Source organism: Schistocerca piceifrons, chromosome 2, assembly GCF_021461385.2.
Source record: "Schistocerca piceifrons isolate TAMUIC-IGC-003096 chromosome 2, iqSchPice1.1, whole genome shotgun sequence".
In the NCBI taxonomy this organism is placed as follows: domain Eukaryota; kingdom Metazoa; phylum Arthropoda; class Insecta; order Orthoptera; family Acrididae; genus Schistocerca; species Schistocerca piceifrons.
The window spans coordinates 712,169,169-712,193,059 of NC_060139.1; the positions used below are offsets into that span (position 1 = coordinate 712,169,169).

At 39.7% G+C, this 23,891-nt stretch overlaps 1 protein-coding gene across 2 annotated transcripts in view; it reads right to left on the minus strand.

Moving 5' to 3' along the window:
- The window catches only part of LOC124777265 (hormone-sensitive lipase), a 96,676-nt gene that overhangs the window by 23,653 nt on the left and 49,132 nt on the right, over positions 1-23,891 (minus strand). For both annotated transcript variants that reach the window (XM_047252596.1, XM_047252595.1), the window contains exons 6-8: positions 23,529-23,802; positions 19,037-19,225; positions 14,072-14,354 (exon numbers count right to left, since the gene is read on the minus strand). In XM_047252596.1, the coding sequence (XP_047108552.1) occupies positions 14,072-14,354; positions 19,037-19,225; positions 23,529-23,802 (746 nt within the window). The remainder of the gene's footprint in view (positions 1-14,071; positions 14,355-19,036; positions 19,226-23,528; positions 23,803-23,891) is intronic.

Here is a 23,891-nt window from a genome sequence, read left to right on the forward strand (position 1 = left end):
CTGCACTGAACATTGCAAGTGGAGCAGGACTTCCAACAAGAGAATACTTGGTAAATGGCCTGACCTGCTTGTTCTGACAAATCCCATGAAGCACAGGTGAAATGCATTGGGCATTTTAAATACTAATGCTCTCCACAAGTCAGTTACAGAGCAAACAATGTCACTCGCAGCATTTCACCTATCTCTCATGAGGCAAATTTTAGAAAAATGTGCAATAGAATAGAGAAAAGCTGGCAGAGGAAAGCACTCCTATAATGAGAATCCCCTACCATTTACAGGGACACATTTTTCAGATGTTATTGTGAGTAAATATTCCAATAAACATTTTCTAATGCGCAGATGTGCAGTTTCCGCAAAACAGGAAGTGTGCCAGGATACCAGAGACTAATGCAAAACTTGCAATGCACCATTATGTGTTGTATCCGGTTTCAAGACTTATCACACAAGCAGTTATTAATAACCACTTTAACTAAAACTGCTAGTTCAAATTATTTAACACTTCTGGATAAATTATTTAAAAAAGAAAGAGAAAAGAAATACAAAAATGTAAAAAACAGGCAATATAAAAAGCGGTTTTTAACTGTTTGTGCCAGTCCAAAGCCCAGATCAAAAAGAAGCGTGGAAAATATATAAAATGAATGTAAGAAGTATTCAGACAGTTCCTTCACATGAAGTAGTCTGCTGGCTAATGAACTAACTTGGTGTTTCAGATGCTACCCATCTATCCACGGCTGATGTAAATACACAGGATACATTTCACAAGTAAATGAAAAACTATACATATTCATCACTTTACTATGTGGTGAAATTATTCCAATGTGGCAGAAATAATTATATTCAGGCACCCCGATTTTTGGCCTAAGGACACAAGGAAAAATGGCAAATATATACTGAGTATTTAAAAAAGTATTTGAACAGTTAAGTTTCCCCACTATGGTGCATCTTTCCAAATGAAGTATGCTGGCACCAAACAGACTTTGTGCTTAAGTTGATGCTATATCTACACTGCAGAACAGAATTGAAGAATTACTTTTTCAAAACCTCATAACTGTCTCCCATTGCAGCGCAGAAGTTTTAAATTTGGCTCACGGTGTCTACAACCTTCCTTTGTAATGGTGCAAAAGTACGGTGACCCTTGGTGGCACTCTTAGGCTCAATAACCCTTCAAACAAGAAGGTTCGACACATGCGGGGAGGGGGAAAAAACAGAGCTCAGAAGTTCATGTGAGGTGTAGTAGCATGTGTTAATAATGTCACATTGGCACCAAATTTCATCACTATTCTGACCAAAGCCACAGTAGATGTGTCACACAACGGGAAAATTGTCACATCCCATCTTACCCATATTTCACCCCTTCTTTTGACTCTTCTGTGATAGAGTTCAGAACGGCGGCAATCATAGTTGAAATCACACAGTTTTCTTATGGGTGGCCAAGGAAAAGATTTGAGGTACACCACGACTAAGAACTGGCATGAATAGGCCTCAGTGGGTGACAAAGTGCGTCAATCAGACTGCCCCTTTCCAGGGGGCATTTTTGGTTTAAAACAACAGTTCTTGGTACAATGAGTGCCAGTACAACTTTCTCAACAACCTTTGACACTGCTGGACACACCTGGGAATTTCAACTCGTCTCTAGTGAGATTATTGGGCTCTAACCCCACTGAACATGATTGAACCACTTTTAGGAGCAGCACGACTGCAATTTTTGTTCTCGTATACAGGTTGTAGTAACTATGGATTGTCCTAAAACCATATGATGAAATTTGAACATGATAATAACCAGCAAAGCATGCTTATGCTTTTTCAGTCTTCCGGTTTCAAGCTCTCCTGTGGCATGATTACAGAGCGGGTGCGACATTGGCACATGCATGAATACAATGGCAAATGTCCCTCAAGACCCCTCAGTTCGGCAGTACCCTCAGTGGCACCCACCCACATTTATTGAGAATTTTTAACCTATGAAGTAGCCTTATGTACCTGCATGCAGACAACTAGGAACAGAGGGGTGTCAAGTGGTCGCCTGCTTGCAGGTGCCTAGGGCTACTTCGCAGGTTTTCTCTGTGAAGAAACATTTTTACAATTCTCAGTAAATGTGGGTAGGTGTCACCAAGAGTACTGCTGAGGTGGGAGTGTTATTAGATGGGCATTTTGCCACTGTATTCATGCATGTGTCAATGACGCACCCTTCAATGATCACAATGCAGGAGGGCACAAACCTGGAGGGCTGAAAAGTATATGCACCATTTCAAAATGTGTGTGAATCAACACCTCAGTGAAAGGGGTTGTTTCATTGACTCTCTTTATACCTCCCTTTGAAGCTTTTTGTGACAGTTCTGAGTGGTGGTATGTCTGAGATGTTTTTCCAAGCTACCCATAAGGAAACAGTGTGATTTCAGTACTGGGTGCCACTATTCTGACCTTCATAGCAGAAATGTCAAAACAAGGGGCGAAATGTTGGTAAGAAGATGTATAATGACCTTCCCATCAAGTGATATGTCTACGGTGGTGGTAGGCAGAATTGTGATGCAATTTGGTGCCAATGTGACATCATCAGCCCATCTTACACATCACCTGAACCTCACAGCTCTGATCTTTTTTCCTCTCATGTCAAAACTTTGCTGTTTAAAGCGTTGTCGAACCCAAGGCTGATGTCACAGGATGCCACATTTTTGCACCATTACAGACACCCTTTGAGTACCTTTGAGTCAAACTTCAAACTTCTGTGTCACAAAGGAAAACAATTATGGGTTTTCAAAAAAGTTATTCTTTAGTTCAGTTGCACAGTGAATTTTGCACGTGATGTAATTACATAGCATACATTATGCCAGTAAAAGAAAAATTGTACATTTTCATCTGCTTATGACATGCTAAAATTATTAGCATGCTAACTCAGACAATTTTATTTGGGTATAGCGATTTTTGGCTGTGAAAGTTGTCTAGGGATGTGTGAAAGGATTGAAAATAAGTAATGCACATTGGAAAAAGAATTCAAGAGCTTCAAGGTTTCGAGTTTAAAGTTACTCCTAGATGAAATAGTGTGCTGGCAAAAAATGGACCAGATTCTTCATATGAAGCAGTATCTGTCCCAAGCATGAAATAAATACACAGCACACATAGTATAAGCTAATTAAAAATTATGAAGATTCATCTCTTTATGATGTGATCAATTTTTTCTGACATAAAGGAAAGATTTTGTATTCTAGCACATTCATTTCTAGCACATTTAATTTTGTGTATATACTCTAAACATATCCAGATGCATCAAAATGTTTTTTTCAGCAAGCACTTAATTTCCCTTGTGAATTGTCTGTGAATAATTTATTGTGCTAGCATGCACCAAGAGCAAAGACAAAATGGAGAATGGAGGGAGTGAATGCACAGATTCTACAGCTTTTTGTTGCAAGCTACCTGTGAAATATTAGGCACAGCAGCAGGAGGTTGGCACTGGTAATACAGCAGGGAGGAAGCAATCATGGATACAAAGGGTCCCGGCACAGACTGTTGGCTTAGTCCATAAAAACACTGCACACTTCAAGGCCTATGTCAAGCACATCTGTAGGAGCAAAAGGGTTATGAACCATGCCCTACCTTATATTGTGTTCATGAGATCACCATGAATCATGTTGACTTCAGTTTAATTATTGGCTACAAATGAAAGTGTCATTCTGTTCATCCCATACAGTTATAATCTATACTATACTGTAACAATTCTCTCTATGTTTGGACAAAGTTTCATTGAGCTATGTTACTTGGCAGCAACATACCACATGAAAGTCACATTCACTCTTAAGTTTTGGACACCAGTGGTGTTGTATTAATCTATTTGACCAAATGCCACTTTGTTGAAGAGAAGGAACACTAAAATCTGATTCATAATTCAGAAGCTTGTTTAAGAAGTGTTTTATTGAAGCAAAACATTAGGAGTTGTTGGAGATGCTGCTGCAATGGGCAGTTAAAAGATAAATTTTTCAACCCTTCATGCTTGGGCATAAAATGATCTGCTGCCAAAACCCAGTTGTTCACCCTTTGCATATGAACGTGTGCTTATGCTAAGTCTGGTCCACAATGATGAGTAAGAGGAGTATTGGAAGACATCTTCAACATTTTGTCGTAGATGTTAACAGCACCCCAAAAATTGTTTCACATTGTCAAGCTGGGTGTAACAAATGATAATTAATTGAAACCTTCAGCTGCCGACAGGTGGTGTTGATACCTCGATGGGGACAGTTGAAAATGTGCCACCTGACCGGGACTCAAACCCAGGATCTCCTGCTTACATGGCAGGCACACTATCCATCTGAGCCACCGAGGACACAGACGAATAGGGCGACTGCAGGGACTTATCCCTTGCGCGCTTCCCATGTATCGATTGTGGACAGTTGGGAATGTGGGTCTCATGGGAAGCGTGCAAGGGATAAGTCCCTGCAGTCGGCCTATTCATCTGTGTCCTCGGCGGCTTAAATGGATAGAGCATTTGCCATATAAGCAGGAGATCCCAGGTTCGAGTCCCTGTCGGGACACTCATTTTTAACTGTCCCCATTGAGGTATATGGACAACACCTGTCGGCAGCTGAGGGTTTCAATTAATTATCATTTATTCTAGAGTAGCTGCACGGTCATCAATGGTATCTGTTCTTTCGAGAACAGTTACCATCTTCAAATATAGGTGTAACAACATTGTGTGCTATGTTTATTTTGGATATTTTGTTCCAGTCATTAGGTATAGCATAACTTTCAGAGATAACTAATCTACTCAAAACTTTCAGACTACAGAAAAAGGTTATTTAAGCGTTTGTGGGAATAAAAAACAAAACACTGCAAACCTTTATTTGAAAAGCTAAATCTAATGTCCATTCCTAGCATATATAAACTCATTTTCACAAAAATAACCATACAACTTTTTGAGAGCAATTGCTTCTTGTGCCAATATGAGATCAGACAGAGGACGCTACACGTTACCTATCCACAGACAAATTATATGAAAAATATTCGCATTGTATGGGCACAAAATTTATGAAGTGAGGGGAGGGAGAAACAGGGTGAGAGAATGCCCACATGGAGAGGTAGGCAGATGGAGGAAGAGTTGTGGGAGAAGGCAATACATAATCTGGACAGGAAAGGAATGGTGCAGAGAGAAGAAAGATGGGAAAAGGTAAGGTTAGGTAAGGTAAGGTCGTGGGTAATAGGTAAGCAGAGGATTCGACCAGAGGAACTGCAAGAAAACAGTTCAGAGAAACTTGTACTGGGAGGGTGTACCCAAATGGCCCATTAATGAAGTAGTTGAAGTCATGTGAGTAGACAGTTTGTTACTTGTCATGCTCAGGCATGAGGTGTTTTTCCGTGCGTGTGCGCGTGTGTGTGTGTGTGTGTGTGTGTGTGTGTGTGTGTGTGTGTGTGTGTGTGCGCGCGCGCGCCTCCTTTATGATGAGGCAGACTTTGAATGAAAGCTCAGTGTCTAACAGTTTTTGCTGTGCACATCTGCAACGGAACATGTCATCTTTACAGGGAGGAGCAATCTATCATTTTCATAATATTGTTGATATATAACATGAAACAATATAAAATTGGGGATGGAATGTAACAATATTATGGAAAGGGTAGTTGCTACTCACCATATAGCCCCACCCTCCCCCTGCCCTCTGTCTACCCTCTCTTCACTACTTCTCTGTACACTCCCACAAGCAGCACTTTCCTGACCCCACACTTACCTTGCTATCGTTCCCCCTTGCTGCTCCGCTCCACCTTCCTCTTTACCTCCACCACCCAGTTGCCTCTCCCATCATGCACTGCTGCTTGCAGTCTGGCTTCAACTGGCAGAGACTGTGGTCATGTTTGTGCAAGTTGCATTTGCGCATGCGTGTCTGTGTGTCTTGTCTATTTTTGATGAAGCCTTGTTGGCTGAAAGCCCACTTTCTGTCAGTCTTTTTGTTGTGCCTATCTGTGACTCACCATCTACACTATATGGTGAATAGAAACTATCCTTTTCATAACACTGATATATTACAAAGCTACTTTCACATATGGCCCTGTCTTTTATTGAGTAAGAAATTCTTTTGAGTGGACTGTGGTAGGAGGTGGTTGGTAGGTGTATAGGGATAGATTGGGTGGGCACCAAAAAGGGAATCTGTTTGTGGATGAGCTGGACGGGATATTGTTTGTCAATCAAATCTCTGGTAAGGTTCTTGGTATAATTCAGCAACTTCTGCTACCCACTGCAGATGCACTGTTTACAGGTGGTGTGTAGTAAGGAAGATACTTTCACATGAAACAAGTGACAGCTATCAAGTTGGAGATACTGTTGGTGGTTGGTATGCTTGATGCGAACAAATATTTATGGAGCCATGTGAGATGAGTATCGACGTCTAGGAAGGTGGCTTGTTAACTTGAGGAAGAGCAGGTGAAACAGATTTGGGAGTAGACATTGACAAAAGAGCAAAGGTTGTCCCTGCCATGGGACTATATCATGAAAATGTCATCATGAATCTGAACTAGACAGGGTTTCAGGTACTGAGTTGGTAAGAAGGACTCCTCCTCCTCCTCCTCCTTCTCCTCCAGATGGCCCATAAATAAGTTGACTTAAGATGGTGCAAGGAGTATAGATGGCAGTATAACAAGTTGTTTATAAATTTGACTTTTGAAAGTTAAATTAATGGGGGGAACTGGGAGAATTTTAGGAAAGTGTGGTTCATCTGTAAAGGAGACAGCATATAGGACACTAGTGTAACCCATTCTTGAGTACTCCTCGAGTGTTTGGGATCTGCACCAATTTGGATTAATGGAAGACATCGAACAAATTTGGAGGGGGACAGCTAGATTTGTTACCAGTAGGTCTGAACAACACTCAAATATAATGGAGCTGCTTCAGGAAGGGAAGGGACCTTCTTTTTGATTACGCTATTGAGAAAATTCAGAGAACTGGCATTTGAAGCTGATGGTAGAATGATTCTACTGTTACCAACATAGATTTCACATAAGCAATATGGAGATGAGAGAAATTAGGGCTTGTATGGAGACATACAGACAGATGCTTTCCCCCTCATTCTATTTACAAGTGGAATAGCAAATGAAGTGACAGGTATTGAGACAGGATACCCTCTGCCATGCTTCAAACAGGGGCTTGCAGAGTATATATGTAGATGTAGATGGTGGTAACGGGACAGGAGTCTGGTGGTAAAAGGACAGGAACTGTGGAAATGCAGTGAATAAACTGAGCTGTGTGTTGAATGTCAGATGGGAGGTAACAGACAATAGTTTGGAGTGTCAGTGGGAGCACTGTACCCAGCCACAACAGGATAACCAGTAGGGACACCTGGGGGGAGGGGGGGGGGAGGGGGGGGGGAGCAGGGGGGGGGGGGAGGTGGTGGATGGGAGGTTCTGGTGTAGAGTAAAAGGTAGAAGTGGGTGAGGGGGTAGCTGGTCTGAAGAGGGATATGGACTCAAGTGTCATGTTTAGGGATAGATCTAAGGTTCAAATGGCTCTGAGCACTATGGGACTTAACATCTGAGGTCATCTGTCCCCTAGAACTTAGAACTATTTAAACTTAACTAACCTAAGGACATCACACATATCCATGCCCGAAGCAGGATTTGAACTTGCAACCATAGCAGTCGCACGGTTCCAGACTAAAGCACCTAGAACCGCTCGGTCACAGTGGCTGGCTAGATCTAAGGCCTCATGGAGCTGCAGGAGGTCATGTTGGACTGCAGAGATGGGATTATGGTTATAAGGTTTGTATGCGAAGGTGTCAGAGTTGGTAGAGACCCTCAGCCACATAGTCACAACAATTTATGACCATTGTAACCTGAAAACCGATCTAGACCTTACCATCATTCCCACAGATAAAGACTCCACCACAAATAGTTGGTTGTTCTGTAGAAGTGATGTTGAATTCACTAGGGAGGGATTTAGGAAAGGAAAGTGAGGCCAGGTTAGAAATGAAGAATTCCTAAAAGGTCACCTGAGGATGATTTGTTGGACAGGGAGGAGGATCATGGTTGGAAGGAGGTTAGAACTGTTTTAAACAAGGTTCTATCATGGGGTTCTGGTTGGCTATTGTCAGTGGGGTGCACTGTGAAGAAATGTTTCCATAGCAGAATATGAGTGAAGAAAACAAGGTCCTTTAAAAGTCCAATATGGCTGAATTTAGGTTTTGGGCTAAAAGTGGGGTCTTTATAAAGTACTGATACTTCTGCAGGGTCAGAGATTTGGCAGAAAGATTGATAACAGTGTTATAAGATTGTTATTTCTAAATGCACTATCATTCCTTTACTCACCTTAACACTGATTACTAGCCTTGATATTCATTAGTAAATAAGGAACCTTGACTTCTAACAATGAATGAAATGTCCACATGAGGATGTTTGTTGTTAGCAAAATATTAATTTATTCTACTGACGATGCAGATCATTCCCTTTCAACCACATTTCAGTATTTGAATTAACATGTACACTATATGAGGGGTGTTCGATAAGTAATGCAACACAATTTTTTTCCTGAGTCAGTTTCAGTTAATAAAATGTGAAATTTGTTGTGGGATATCTTGGCATATTCCCACTTCAGCCCCCTGTAGTTTCATGAAGTTCCAATAGCTGGCAGTGCTATACATAGCCTTCAAAATGGCTTCTTTAACAGAGATGTGTTCCAAGCAGAGATCTGTCATTGAGTTTCTTTTGGCAGAAAATCAGAGCACTGCAGACACTCTTAGGTGCTTGCAGAATGTTAATGGAGACCTGGCAGTGAATGAAAGCATGGTGAGTCGGTGGGCAAGGTGTCTCATTGCAGCAAGGTTGTGCAACCCTATCTGACCCCCGTGTTTCAGGCGGCCACATGCAGCTGTGACTCCTGCAATGTGGGAACATACAGATACTTTCATGTGATGTGATAAGCAGATAACAATCAAACACCTTGCTGCACAATTGGACATCTCTGTTGGTAGTGCTGACACACTCACCCATCAGTTGGGGTACTAAAAGCTGTTTGCCCCGCTAGGTTCCTCACAGCCTAATAGAAGACTATACAAAGCAACGAAGGACCATCTGTGTAGAACGGCTTGCACATTACAAGGCTGATCATGACAATTTCTTGTTGAATATCATTAAAACGGAATCATCACTTTGAACCAGAAATAAAAGAGCACTCCATGGAGTGGCGTCACACCATCTGTCCTCTGAAGAAAAAGTTCAAAGCCACACCCTCAGCTAGTAAAGTCTTTAGGGACTCTGAAAGGGTTATTCTGTTTGGTGTCCTCCCTCATTGTGCATCAGCCAACTCTGAAGTATATTGTGCTACACTGAGGAAATTGATAAATGACTTCAGTGTATTTGTCACCACAAAAATGCAAATGAACTTCTGCTTATGACAACACAAGGCCTCACAAGTCAGCACGCCAAAGAGGAGCTCACAAAACTTTGTTGGCCTGTTTTTCCTCATCCACCCTACAGCTCATATCTCGCACCTTCAGACTTCCATCTGTCTGGCTCAATGAAGGATGCACTATGGAGGAAGCAGTAAATGGGTGATGGGGGAGGTTATTGATAAATCAAGATGTTGGCTCTGACATTGATCAGTAGAGTGGTAACACGTGTGCCTACAGGCCCTCCCAGTAAGGTGGCACAAGGCCGTCACATTGAACAGAGATTTTGTTGAAAAATAAATTTTTGTTGCCAGAAGAGTGGGGAATGATATGTTATATTGGAATCCTGATTAAAATCAACTAGCTTTCAGCAAAAAATGTGTTGCATTACTTATTGGTTGCTTGTGTATACATCAGCATCTTCCCTGTTTGGCTGTGGTAATTTTTTCTGTTCACCAAAAATTCTGAAATGTGTTTCCATTCCCAATCACAACTCCGGATATAGCATCTTTCACAGTACTTTAATTGACCCAAATCAATTTTCTGATTTATTTTACATAAAACGGAATTGAAAATAAAACAATGGAAAAACCAGGATGGAATGTAACAATATTATGAAAAGGATAGCTGCTACTCACCATATAGTGGAGATGCTGAGCTGCAACTCAGCATCTCTGCTATGTAGGGCATTGAAAATAAATTATTTGTCAATGCAGGAAGCATACTCAAAGCAGCAGCAAAAGTAGTAACATTCGGCATGAAAAAGCAATCTGACCAACTCTCTCTCTCTCTCTCTCTCTCTCTCTCTCTCTCTCTCTCTCTCTCTCTCTCACACACACACACACACACACACACACACACACACACACAACAACAACAGCAACAGCAACACACAAAGTTGTATTTAAGTGTTTACAGTTTTTTTTGTAACAAACAGGGATATTGTGTGTGGGCAAACACACATTAAACAATGAATGCAATTGGCTGTGGAATTTATCACATTCAGTTTCTTATTTAGCATAACTGTATACCCAAGAAATGAGTCGCTGAATATCTACAGATGTATGCAGACATTATTACCACAGTTACGGGAGGGAAACAGAAGTAAGTCATCCATTGACTGCTGAAAGCAAATGAAATTACATTGATCTGAGTTAAAAACAGGCAAATCATGTGTACAGAAAAGTCTTAAAATAGAGATATAAAAATATAGGCAATTCAAAAAGGAGTGCAAATTCAAAATATATCTACAAATGTGCCAGTGAAATAAAAAGACAAGTAGTGAGACGTTAAAAAACTTCAACAGAAAAAAAACCGTAATATCTGACGCAACTGTTATGATGTTACATCTTTTCTAGGGATTTTTCTTTTTCCAAGAGAGACATTAGACATTATTTACAATGAAAGAGAGAGGTGTGTAGATGGGGGGGGGGGGCAAGAGGCTACATCTACTATGGCATGTTACTTCAGTCAGTTCACAGTTCCAGTTCTACCAGTTTTATTTGCAGGTGTTAGAATAGTATGTACACTTTCTGAAATCTGACATACTTATTATATCACACCATCTTACTGCCTTAAAACTAATTTAAAAATCAAATCCATACAATGCTTTGCAAAAAGAAAAGTCATTCACTGTACACTATAAGCACTGGATTGCAGATGGATACACAAACAAGGAGTAGAATACTGTGGCTACAGCTGATGTACTGCTTCAGAATTTCACAATATGGTGTGTGTGCCTTCACATATCACTGTTCGCCTTAAAACTTCTAATATTGATTACATCAAATACTGTTCTGAATACTGCTGAGTAACAAAATGTATATATTATCACTGCAATAAAGCAACTTAACAATTTTATTCAATATTTGCCTTCATATAGTAGCCACTGCAACTAATCAGTGTCCTGCTAGGAGGGTTGCATGACAAAACTATGCTCTTGGATACTGCAAGAATAGTTAAGTGTTTTCTCAAATGTGAGAGTGTTGCTAAATGGCTTATACAAATGCCGACAGTGAAATCTGTTCTTTTTAGATGTACAAAGCCAGTTATCATAACTAGATTTCACTTCTAATAGTAATGGATATTAGAAGATGTTTAAAATGTAGTGCAACTATGTACAACAGGTTTTAAAATCCAAACATGTTAACAAAAGCAAGTTGTCAGGCATCGTGGCATGCATCTACTGACCCGAACAAAATGTTTTCAACTTTGAGAAATCAGTGAGGCATAGCTGTCCTTAACTCTATTATCAGTGTAAACAGCACATTATGTAACAAGTTGCAAAGGCAGTATATGCCATTGCCTTCCTTTAACCTCTGAACTGACTTACCCAGCCAGGTATAAGGGGCCTACAGTTTAATATTGACTCATCCCCCCCCCCCTCTTTCTTTTCAAAAATGTAAATGATAGTGACTAGAGATGAAAGAGGAACTAAATAACACAGCCCCCCCCTCCCCCCTCCCCACACATTTGGGATTTATTCTCTAGGCCAATGGAAAGCATAAACTGAAAAACCAAGTTAAAAGTAAGTATGTAAAATATTTTAATTCCATTGTATTCTTACATAAACTCTAGTAAAAATCACGGCATGCCCCAAGAAAGTTACTCATATTACAATAGGTTGAAATTATTTCAATCTAGTAATTAGTGGTACCTGCTAAGTAGATAAGAACCACTACAAATCTAAAACAGAGTACACAAATCTAAGGACAAAAGTATGGGCTCCACATACTTATCAAAGCAGAAATGCCATTAAGCGTGATACTAATTTCCAGTTAATAGCAAGGGAAATAAGATACTGATATTTAACAATGACTGACGGGCAGAACAGGAGCACAGGCATGACTAGATGTTCCAGCCAATTACTTGGGTGATTTTAATTTTATGTTTAACACTGGTTAGCATTTCTTTTGTACATAAGATGTTTTCAGAGTTGATACCTTCAATAAATTACCATAAAAATTCTGGAACCCATAAAGATACCATTCTGTGTCTCCATGTCTTGTCTCAATATTTAATTAAATAAGTCTCAAACCAAAAAATATCAAATAATATGAAGTTGATGTATAAGTTTGTAGAGGTTTTGATTTACCTGCTGGTATTCTGATTGCTACAGATTTATTTACCAATTGTCTTTATTTATTTGTAGTTAATTGTTGCTGTTTGAGTTTACTTGTCATTTTGTCATTTGCAGATAGTGAGTGCACCTGTGGATGTTAGAAAATGGAATGCTGAGTGGAGGAATCAGAACATTTCCAACATACTCTTCAATAGAGGGGTGACAGCAGTGGAGGTAGACAGAAACAGTTGTGCCATGTATAGGTATAACGCCATTGGATAGAGCATGGCAAGGAAATGATTTTCTGATAGTAAGGGGGATTGTTTTGATATTAGTGACTTTCCATGAGCAGGAGAATCTTCGGGATTTTATGAAATGTTTAAATGCATTAATCCACAATGATTCATGTCAGTGTACTTGAGAACTGGCAAATGTGATGTACTGTGATCATTCCACCACCATGAGAAATTTTCATGCAATTGGGAGGTTTATAATTCAGGTGTTTGCGTACCACTGTTCAAAAAAAAAATTTATATATATATATATATATATATATATATATATATATATATATATATATATATATGTTTGTGTTTGTTTGTGTGTCTATCGACCTGCCAGCGCTTTTGTTCGGTAAGTCACCTCATCTTTGTTTTTATATATATATATACACACACACACACATCAGCAGGTGGTCATACATGCATCTCTGTCTGCTTGTCATCAATTGGATCATGAACAACACTGACCGTTCCTATCCTGTATCATTACTGGTGACAAGAAATGGTGTCTTTCTGCTGACATAAGGTAAAGAAAGGAATAGTTGAGCCCAAATAAAGCAGCAACTCCCCATACAAAGACCTGCATACATCCACAGAATATAATGTTATGCATCTGGAGGAACAGTGACTGAGTGGTGTACTACAAGTTGCTTCCCAGAGGTGTAACCACCTGACCTTTATTGTAAACAACTAAGATATTCTGTAGACCCAATCCAGGAACAACAACCAAGAAGACTGCATGAAGTGATGCTACTCCATGATAACACCCACCCACATTCTGGTGGACTGACAAAAGACACTGTACAGGAGCTGTGTTGGGACATCCCTCTGCACCCACCATTTACACTTTTTCTGCTCTCTGTCGAACAACCTTCAATATATTTCCTTTCTGGATGAAAACACACTATAAACATGAGGTGATGAGTTCTTTGCCTCAAAACCATGTGATTTCTACAGTCTCAGAATCGAAAAGATATCTAGTGTTAGCAGACTGTAGTAAAGAAAAGTCTGTTGTGTTTATTAAACTTACGGAAAACTGTTACAAATTTATGTACCAACCCAATAAGTATGGCAACTTCAGACTTTCATATTTTGACAACAAAAGGCTGAAGAGGAAAAGCTTCAAATTTAGTGTCACTGTTCCTCAAATGCTAGTGATATTAGTTTCTAATAGGCCCTCATGGCATTGTGAAAGATGACGTAGTACTTAAATACAGCTCTCATTTCAGGTTTGCATTAATAATTACATATGTAGAGAGTACTCTTCCCCACGAGGTACTGTCAATTCAAACAGTCAAAGCCATCTCTTAGTTGCACACCATTAAAAGATAACATGACAGTCTAAAACAAATAAAGAGAATTTAACAATCACATACCTTTCATTTGCATTATTTTGTTGTTGTTGTGGAGGGGATGGTAGGGGTGGTGATGGTAAATGCTGCTGCTGCTGCTGCTGCTGCTGCTGCTGGCCCTGCTGTTCACACTCTGGCTGTAATGAAGTGAGTGACCCTGCAGTGAGTGTGTCAGTGTCATTTCCCGACAGAGAAGCCGCAGACTCGCGAGCAGCATGATCAGTTGCATCATCGCACATTGACTCCGTGTCACCCAAATCTGACTCCATAGCACCAGATTCTGCATCGGCTCGACCGCATGTATATGCTGTCAGCCAGAGAAAAGAGTTAATGCACGAAGTATGACAAAACTGCAAGTATAATCCATAAAAGTACTGTAAAAACAGTGATTATGTAAAATTCTGCAATGATGATCCTTGACTGTCCCCTATCACTTGAACTATTTACAGCAGAAATTACTATATAAAAGATTTTGTGGCTGGTTTAACTGACTGCATCATCATCACTATCACACCATAAGCATTTAGCACATAAACATATATGGGCATTCTGGTTAAATTCTAAATGAGTATCCTACTGCAATTTAATATAGTTTTAATGTAATGTAATGTCATATGATGATACAAACTAATACAATCCAAGCTCTGCTTGAAGTAATAAGTACTATGTATCATCAATGAAACGAATCTGTTTCAAGAGAACAGGTAAGCACCCATTCCCAATGACTCTTCATGCATTTACCAGTAAGCACCTAAGGATTCCAATTTATTTACATTCTTTATTCTTCAATGATCTTGGAAATTTTAGGAAACCATAGAAAGTTTATAGCCAATGACATAATTAAATCCCATAGCATACACTGAAGTTAATACTCACAGATCAGGGTTCATTGGTTCCAAGTCCTGGTAACCATGTACCCAATGAAGTTTTAAGACTTGTATCAGTGAAGTGCAGTCATTTATTAAAAGAACCAGTCTGCACCTTTGAATTGAACAAAACTCTCCGAGTCACACAAAATGCTGAAGGCTTATTGCATCATAAAGCACACTTACTTATTTTCAACCTGAGTTGTCAGAGAGATACAACTGCCTCATGTTCACATAATTTTGGAGGAATACTGACAAATCATGTCATCACTCTATGCACTTAATTATTACCATGTGTGTACCAAGTCACAGACTCATGAGCAGCCATACTGTCTACCAATTCTTGTTCACGGGTATGAATGACCACATTGTTCTGTACCTTTAGACATAATAAAAAGATTTATTTTTATGTTTATTTAATTGTCCTTTACTTATGTCTTACCTTCCTTTTTTAATTTATTTGCTGCATTTTTGCCGGTGAACTACAAATTCAGGAAATGAGGAGAAATGTGTATAATGATTAGGATTTGGTGAATATTTAACTGTTATGACAGCTTAATAAGGCAAAAATAATGACATCAATATCTTTTGGCATACAATAAGCGACTATTGCATCTGATTCACAACCGCTACTGTTTTACATCCACTGGAAGCACTGAAATGAAACAGCAGTGACACTTGAGCCTGTGTTCAGTGGAATTTGATTGTAAATAAAAAAAAAGTGTGCTGTGCATGATCTATGGAAGCCAATGAGTTGGCAGACTACTAAACATATTTTTGTGTGCTAAAATAAATAGTCAATTTTGTGTGTTTTGCTCTCACTTATCATGGACTATTAATAAAGATGTGTTGTAGGACAGGAAAAGGAAGAGAAGGAAATGTAGCAGGTGAATATGGATTGGGGCTAAGAAATGAAAGAGGAAGCCGCCTGGTAGAATTTTGCACAGAGCATAACTTAATCATAGCTAACACTTGGTGCAAGAATCATGAAAGAAGGTTGGATACATGGAAGAACCATAGAGATACTAAAAGGTTTCGTATAGATTATACAATGGTAAGAGAGAGATTTAGGAATCAGATTTTAAATTGCAAGACATTTCCTGGGGGAGATGTGGATTCTGACCACAATCTACTGGTTATGAACTGTAGATTAAAACTGAAGAACTGCAAAAAGGTGGGAATTTAAGGAGATGGGACCTGGATAAACTGAAAGAACCAGAGGTTGTACAGAGTTTCAGGGAGACCATAAGGGAACAATTGACAGGAATGGGGGAAAGAAATACAGTAGAAGAAGAATGGGTAGCTTTGAGGAATGAAGTAGTGAAGGCAGCAGAGGATCAAGTAGGTAAAAAGACGAGCGCTAGTAGAAATCCTTGGGTAACAGAAGAGATACTGAATTTAATTGATGAAAGGAGAAAATACAAAAATGCAGTAAGTGAAGCAGGCAAAAAGGAATACAAATGTCTCAAAAATGAGATCGACAGGAAGTGCAAAATGGCTAAGCAGGGGCAGTTGTAAGAGTCTAGGGGTATGAAAGGGAAGCAGTGGTTGGGAAGGGAGTGAGACAGGGTTGTAGCCTCTCCCCGATGTTATTCAATCTGTATATTGAGCAAGCAATAAAGGAAACAAAAGAAAAGTTCGGAGTAGGAATTAAAATACATGGAGAAGAAATAAAAATTTTGACGTTCGCCGATGACACTGTAATTCTGTCAGAGACAGCAAAGGACTTGGAAGAGCAGTTGAACGGAATGGACAGTGTCTAGAAAGGAGGGTATAAGATGAACACCAACAAAAGCAGAACGAGGATAATGGAATGTAGTCGAATTAAGTCAGGTCATGCTGAGGGAATTAGATTAGGAAATGAGAGTCTTAAAGTAGTAAATGAGTTTTGCTATTTGGGGAGCAAAATAACTGATGATGGTCGAAGTAGAGAGGATATAAAAGGTAGACTGGCAATGGAAAGGAAAGCGTTTCTGAAGAAGAAAAATTTGTTAACATCGAGTATAGATTTAAGTGTCAGGAAGTTGTTTCTGAAAGTATTTGTGTGGAGTGTAGCCATGTATGGAAGTGAAACATGGACAATAAATAGTTTGGACAAGAAGAGAATAGAAGCTTTCGAAATGTGGTGCTACAGAAGAATGCTGAAGATTAGATGGGTAGATCGCATAACTAATGAGGAGGTATTGAATAGAATTGGGGAGAAGAGGAGCTTGTGGCACAACTCGACTAGAAGAAGGGATCGGTTGGTAGGACATGTTCTGAGACATCGAGGGATCATCAATTTAGTATTGGAGGGCAGCGTGGAGGGTAAAAATCGAAGAGGGAGACCAAGAGATGAATACACTAAGCAGATTCAGAAGGATGTAGGCTGCAGTAGGTACTGGGAGATGAAGAAGCTTGCACAGGATAGAGTAGCATGGAGAGCTGCATCAAACCAGTCTCAGGACTGAAGACCGCAATAACAACAACTTTGTCATAGACAATTGCATCCTCTGTGAACAGCCTTAAGAGCTTCTGACACTGCCCACTAGCTCATTTATATACATTGTAAACAGTAATGGACCTATCACACTTCCATGAGATACTCTGGAAATTACCTTTACATCAATCAATTTTGTTCTGTGAAGAGCGGCGAGTTATATCTGTAAGGATGATTTGAATCCACTAGTAAATCGGGTCTGATACTCAGTAAGCTGATATTTTATTCACTAAAGGCAGTGTGACAGTGTCAGATGCTTTCCTGGAGTCATGGAAGATGACGTCAACCTGAGTGCCATTGTCCACAGCACTATGGATCTCATGGAGAAACAAAGTGAGCCGAGTTTCGCAAGATCTCTGTCTGCGAATCTGTGTTGATTTCTGATACGAGCCTCACTGGTGCACTCCTGTCATTGTGAGAAGCTTCACTGACTACACACTATTAATGTCCCAGACAGCAAAAGCAAAGAATATCATCACTGATCTGCTGAGAAGTGTTTAAGGTATGGGGTGTACTTCACCAAATCCTGGAGTTGTGGCCAAATGCATTAGACCAGGCTGTTCCAACACTGCCTCATAGCACACTGCTACTGTGGGCACCCCTCGGTTCATCTGTGGACAAGCATGTAGTGCAGACTACTCTCCAGGTAAATCTATTGAACACATTCTGCAAATGCATTAGTCACTTGGTCACCCCAGCCAGTGGGTTCTCTGCCAGGGCAGTATGATGGTGTAGGCTATAGCCTGGCTGAATGCTTGCCTATGCCCCAGCCATTTATCCACCTATGCCTGTAGGTACATGGCTGCCTGCAGGTAGGTACACAATCTGGAATAGCCTACAACAGGCTCCACCACTGCAGCAGAGACTGGCAGCCTGCATTCTTGAGCAATGTGGTGGACAAATGTCATATGTGATGGTTTGTGACACCATTGGATGCAACGTGCATCTACATTTGCCTACGATGCCAATGTCAAGAGTAACAAAATCACTCATATTATCAAGAAACCCGTCTGAGGTATAAAGTTCATTTCAGCCATATTTATCATTACTGACTGGTTATTCACAAGAAAATATTTGTCCTCATTTTTCTCTCTGACTGGAACTATTCTCGACAGTTTAATGTGTCCCTATAGCCAGTGTGAACACTAAAAAGCACTCTCTCTCAATTTTGTGAGAAAACATATTTTCTTAACTACATATTTATCAATCTCACCCTCTTTATGATATATGAAAAAAGTTGCATTAGTTGTGCAAGCTTGAAATTTTTATGCTGTTCTACTGCTTTCTCCTGTTCTACTTTTTTTTTTTCCTCCTTTCTTTCTTTTGGTAAGGCCTTGTCTTGTTGAGTGTAGCTCTGAGAAATAGACAAGCCATATATTAGAATATATTCTGAAATGGTTTACAGTTAAAATGTTCAAAGATGAAAGAATGGTATTTCAGTTCTGACTAACTATGACTGCTGATGTGTCAACTAATACAACATTCATGTTTTTAATGCAACTTTTTTCTTCAAACTATTGCAAACTCCTTCACAAGCACAAACATATTTACCCATTTATAGGACCAAGTGTGTGTGTGTGTGTGTGTGTGTGTGTGTGTGTGTGTGTGTGTGTGTGTGTGTGTGTACATATATATTAGGCTCACCTTTGAGGCAACGCATCATGAACCCAAATGGCAGCAGCGGATCGAAAAGGCAGAGAAGGCGCGATGGAGATGGCACAAAAGATAACAGTACAGGTACGTAAGCCAGGAAGAGACCTGACGGTGGAGGAATACCAAGTTCCAAGCATTTCAGAGTCACACCAAGGCACAAGTTTCCTCCTGCAGAATCACCTGGGACACAGAACACAAATTTTGCATCAGAAGTAGTGCATACAACTAACTTATAAAATTGTGAGATGAAGTTAATGTTTTTTCAGTTACTTTCTTCAGTATAACACAATGAACAGTTACCACAGACACTGTGCCTAAATGAGTTGGTATCTTGCCTAAGCTCTAAGCAAAGAAGTTAAATCTTTCATCATCATGAAATTCATTTTTAGAGTGATGAGTTTGAAATTTAAAAGTATGAACTTTTATAGTCAAATTAGATATAATAACAAAGCAGACTGAAATCAACTTTGAAGTATCATCATCTTTAAAATGATGCTGTGAGATGAAACATGTAACAAACACGATAGGCTGTAATTTTCATTTACTTACAAATATTTCAATTTCTCAGATCACAGCCACCACCGTGTCTAACACATATAATGTGAATAATTTAGGAGCAAAGGAGACTATATACCGAATAGCAGAATCTTTGAGTCATCAGCAGACACATGCAAATGAGAAAGAAGACCTGTTAGCTTTCAGAAGCAATCCTTCCTTGAGCTAGAGTAAAAATGCCTGCACAAACTTTTGTGCATGTCCTCTAGTTCGAAAATGGATAGATTCCAAAAGCTAGCATGTTTTCTTTCCCTTTTGTGTATGCCTGCTGGCAAATCTATGTTCCTTCTAACTGGGGAGTGGTCTCTTCTACTTCTAAATTATTTACACTCCAGAACTTTCCTAATGTTGTTGTTGTTGTTGTTGTTGTTGTTGTTGTTGTCTTCAGTCCTGAGACTGATTTGATGCAGCTCTCCATGCTAATCTATCTTGTGTAAGCTTCTTCATCTCCCAGTACCAACTGCAACCTACATCCTTCTGAATCTGCTTAGTGTATTCATCTCTTGGTCTCCCTCTACGATTTTTACCCTCCACGCTGCCCTCCAATGCTAAATTTGTGATCCCTTGATGCCTCAGAACATGTCCTACCAACCGGTCCCTTCTTCTAGTCAAGTTGTGCCACAAACTTCTCTTCTCCCCAATCCTACCCAATACCTCCTCATTAGTTACGTGATCTACCCACCTAATCTTCAACATTCTTCTGTAGCACCACATTTCGAAAGCTTCTATTCTCTTCTTGTCCAAACTATTTATTGTCCATGTTTCACTTCCATACATGGCTACACTCCACACAAATACTTTCAGAAACAACTTCCTGACACTTAAATCTATACTCGATGTTAACAAATTTCTCTTCTTCAGAAACGCTTTCCTTGCCATTGCCAGTCTATCTTTTATATCCTCTCTACTTTGACCATCATCAGTTATTTTGCTCCCCAAATAGCAGAACTCCTTTACTACTTTAAGTGTCTCATTTCCTAATCTAATTCCCTCAGCATCACCCGACTTAATTCGACTACATTCTATTATCCTTGTTTTGATTTTGTTGATGTTCGTCTTAAATCCTCCTTTCAAGACACTGTCCATTCCGTTCAACTGCTCTTCCAAGTCCTTTGCTGTCTCTGACAGAATTACAATGTCATCGGCGAACCTCAAAGTTTTTATTTCTTCTCCATGGATTTTAATACCTACTCCAAATTTTCCTTTTGTTTCCATTACTGCTTGCTCAATATACAGATTGAATAACATCGGGGAGAGGCTACAACCCTGTCTCACTCCCTTCACAACCGTTGCTTCCCTTTCATGTCCCTCGACTCTTATAACTGCCATCTGGTTTCTGTACAAATTATAAATAGCCTTTTGCTCCCTGTATTTTACCCCTGCCACCTTTAGAATTTGAAAGAGAGTATTCCAGTCAACATTGTCAAAAGCTTTCTCTAAGTCTACAAATGCTAGAAACGTAGGTTTGCCTTTCCTTAATCTTTCTTCTAAGATAAGTCGTAAGGTCAGTATTGCCTCACATGTTCCAACATTTCTACAGAATCCAAACTGATCTTCCCCAGGGTCGGCTTCTACCAGTTTTTCCATTCGTCTGTAAATAATTCGTGTTAGTATTTTGCAGTTGTGACTTATTAAACAGATAGTTCGGTAATTTTCACATCTGTCAACATCTGTTTTCTTTGGGATTGGAATTATTATATTCTTCTTGAAGTCTGAGGGTATTTCGCCTGTCTCGTACATCTTGCTCACCAGATGGTAGAGTTTTGTCAGGACTGGCTCTCCCAAGGCTGTCAGTAGTTCTAATGGAATGTTGTCTACTCCCGGGGCCTTGTTTTGACTCAGGTCTTTCAGTGCTCTGTCAGACTCTTCACGCAGTATTGTATCTCCCATTTCATCTTCATCTACATCCTCTTCCATTTCCAGAATATTGTCCTCAAGTACATCGCCCTTGTATAGACCCTCTATATACTCCTTCCACCTTTCTGCTTTCCCTTCTTTGCTTAGAACTGGGTTTCCATCTGAGCTCTTGATATTCATACAAGTGGTTCTGTTTTCTCCAAAGGTCTCTAATTTTCCTGTAGGCAGTATCTATCTTACCCCTAGTGATATAAGCTTCTACATCCTTACATTTGTCCTCTAGCCATGCCTGCTTAGCCATTTTGCACTTTGTCGATCTCATTTTTGAGACATTTGTATTCCAGTTACAGGAGTAACCTGTCCAAATCCAGCAACTTTCACATGTGACGTAGCATGTAAAACATTTGTATTCCTTTTTGTGTGCTTCATTTACTGCATTTTCCTAATATATACATACAATGTGAACATTCTTTTGAAATGTACAATGTAACATGCTGAACATATGTAATAACCAGTGTAGCTGAATTAATTTACATGACATTTAAATTTAGCTTACCTATGGAGTGATGACTCGCATTCTGTTGGAACTTAGAATCTATTCCTCACTGTTTTCATTTGCCTAGTTACGTATGTTGTTATTTATCCTCCACCTGTATTACATTCTCTGTGATGAATGTTCATGTTGTATTTGTTTTACTGCATACAGCATTAATAAGATATTTATTATACTGAAATATGGCTCATTGCCCAGCAATAATGGAATGTAATACAGTTTATTATATTATGTTCAGTTTTCATCGTTCAACACGGCACTCTGTTTATTGCATATTATTTCATTTCCTTGTTTCCTGTCATCCTTGTGTTCTAGTTTATTACCCCTCCTCCACATGCAGGTTGATTTCTTTTGCTCCTCTTTTACTGCTTCTACCTGATTTAAGCATATGAACCTCTACCTATTGCCACCAAAACCAAGCACCACTCTTCTTGTGTTTGTGAGTAATAATCCAATTTCAAAACTCCAATTTATTCATAAAAGCAAACTAATACCAAGGGTTGAATTGAAAAATACACACAAAATCTATAACCTATAAGTTTTAGCTATGCTATTGCAAATGCAGTGTGTGTACACCAACAGCAGCATGAAAAACATCTAGAGGATAGCAAAATTCATCGTAAACTTTACACACTGCATCTGCTTTTACACACATTACGATGGCTGTTATTCTGTTCCCCACTTTTTTCCCCTCATATATCCCGGAAGAAAAAAATCACAAGGGGGTCATGTTTGGCAATCCTGCAGGCCAAGAACACAGGGCAGTGTCTCAGGGTCCCATGCGCCCTATCCAGTGTTGAGACACTGTGTCACTGAGAAACTGATGTAGGGCGTCATGTCAGTGTGCTGGAACTCCAACATGCTGGAAAATGGAAGTCATTGGAGTTGTTTTGAAATTTTGAAAAAAGCCAATTCTGCGGCATTTGAAGATATCTCATTCCAGTCACTGCATTTTCCTCAGAAAAGAAGGGCCCGTACACTTTTTCACAAGAAGTGGCATAAACATCCTGTCTTTTCAATTTGGCAATACCAATGATGAATGTTTTTGTGTGCAGGCGGATCAATGTCAAAAGTACACTAGACCAAAATAACTGGCTCTCTCCTTGCAAACTGCAGCACACAAAACACCACCTGCTGAGCAGATGCCATCTTACTTCTTAATGACTGCAAACTGAGAAGATGCACTCACTGACATTTAATGGCATTTTCTGAAACTCTAGGCCATGCCCGTTGACACAACACACATTTTCTTGCCAACACGTCCCACATTTGTAATTATTACTGTTCAAGATCAGGGAGGGTTTTTTTCCCCAGCACTACTGCAACATAATTTAATAAACCAGTTTCACAACTTGTGCCTGAAAAAGACACTATATGATATAAGTTGTCATTTTGCTCTTTGTAATACTGAATTACACATCCGAATACAGGTTCCATTTTCTCAATGATAAAAAAAAGTTGATCTCTCTGCTCTTACTGATTTAAAACAATTATAATAAACTAAAATGTATGTATCACCTGCCATGATGATTCGTGCATCATCTGCTGCCCCTAGCATGCGGGCATGCGTCCGGGCCCAGCAGTACGCATACAATGCTTCTTCTAAGGCACGAGGAAATGGTGCATCAGGTGCAAGGGAATAGTCAACAGAAAGAAATGGCACATCCAATCGTGCAACCCACTCCCTCAAGTAACTTGCATGGGAGCGGGAACTCTGAGCCACAAACCCCCCGCCATGTAAATGCACAACCAGTTGTGAGCTGGGCTGGCTACCAGTTGCACCACTTCCAACCTGCAACAAAAGAGATTGTACTTCATGTGTAGAAATTCTCCACAACATATTGTCGAATACTACATCACCACTTTAAATAAAAATCAAAG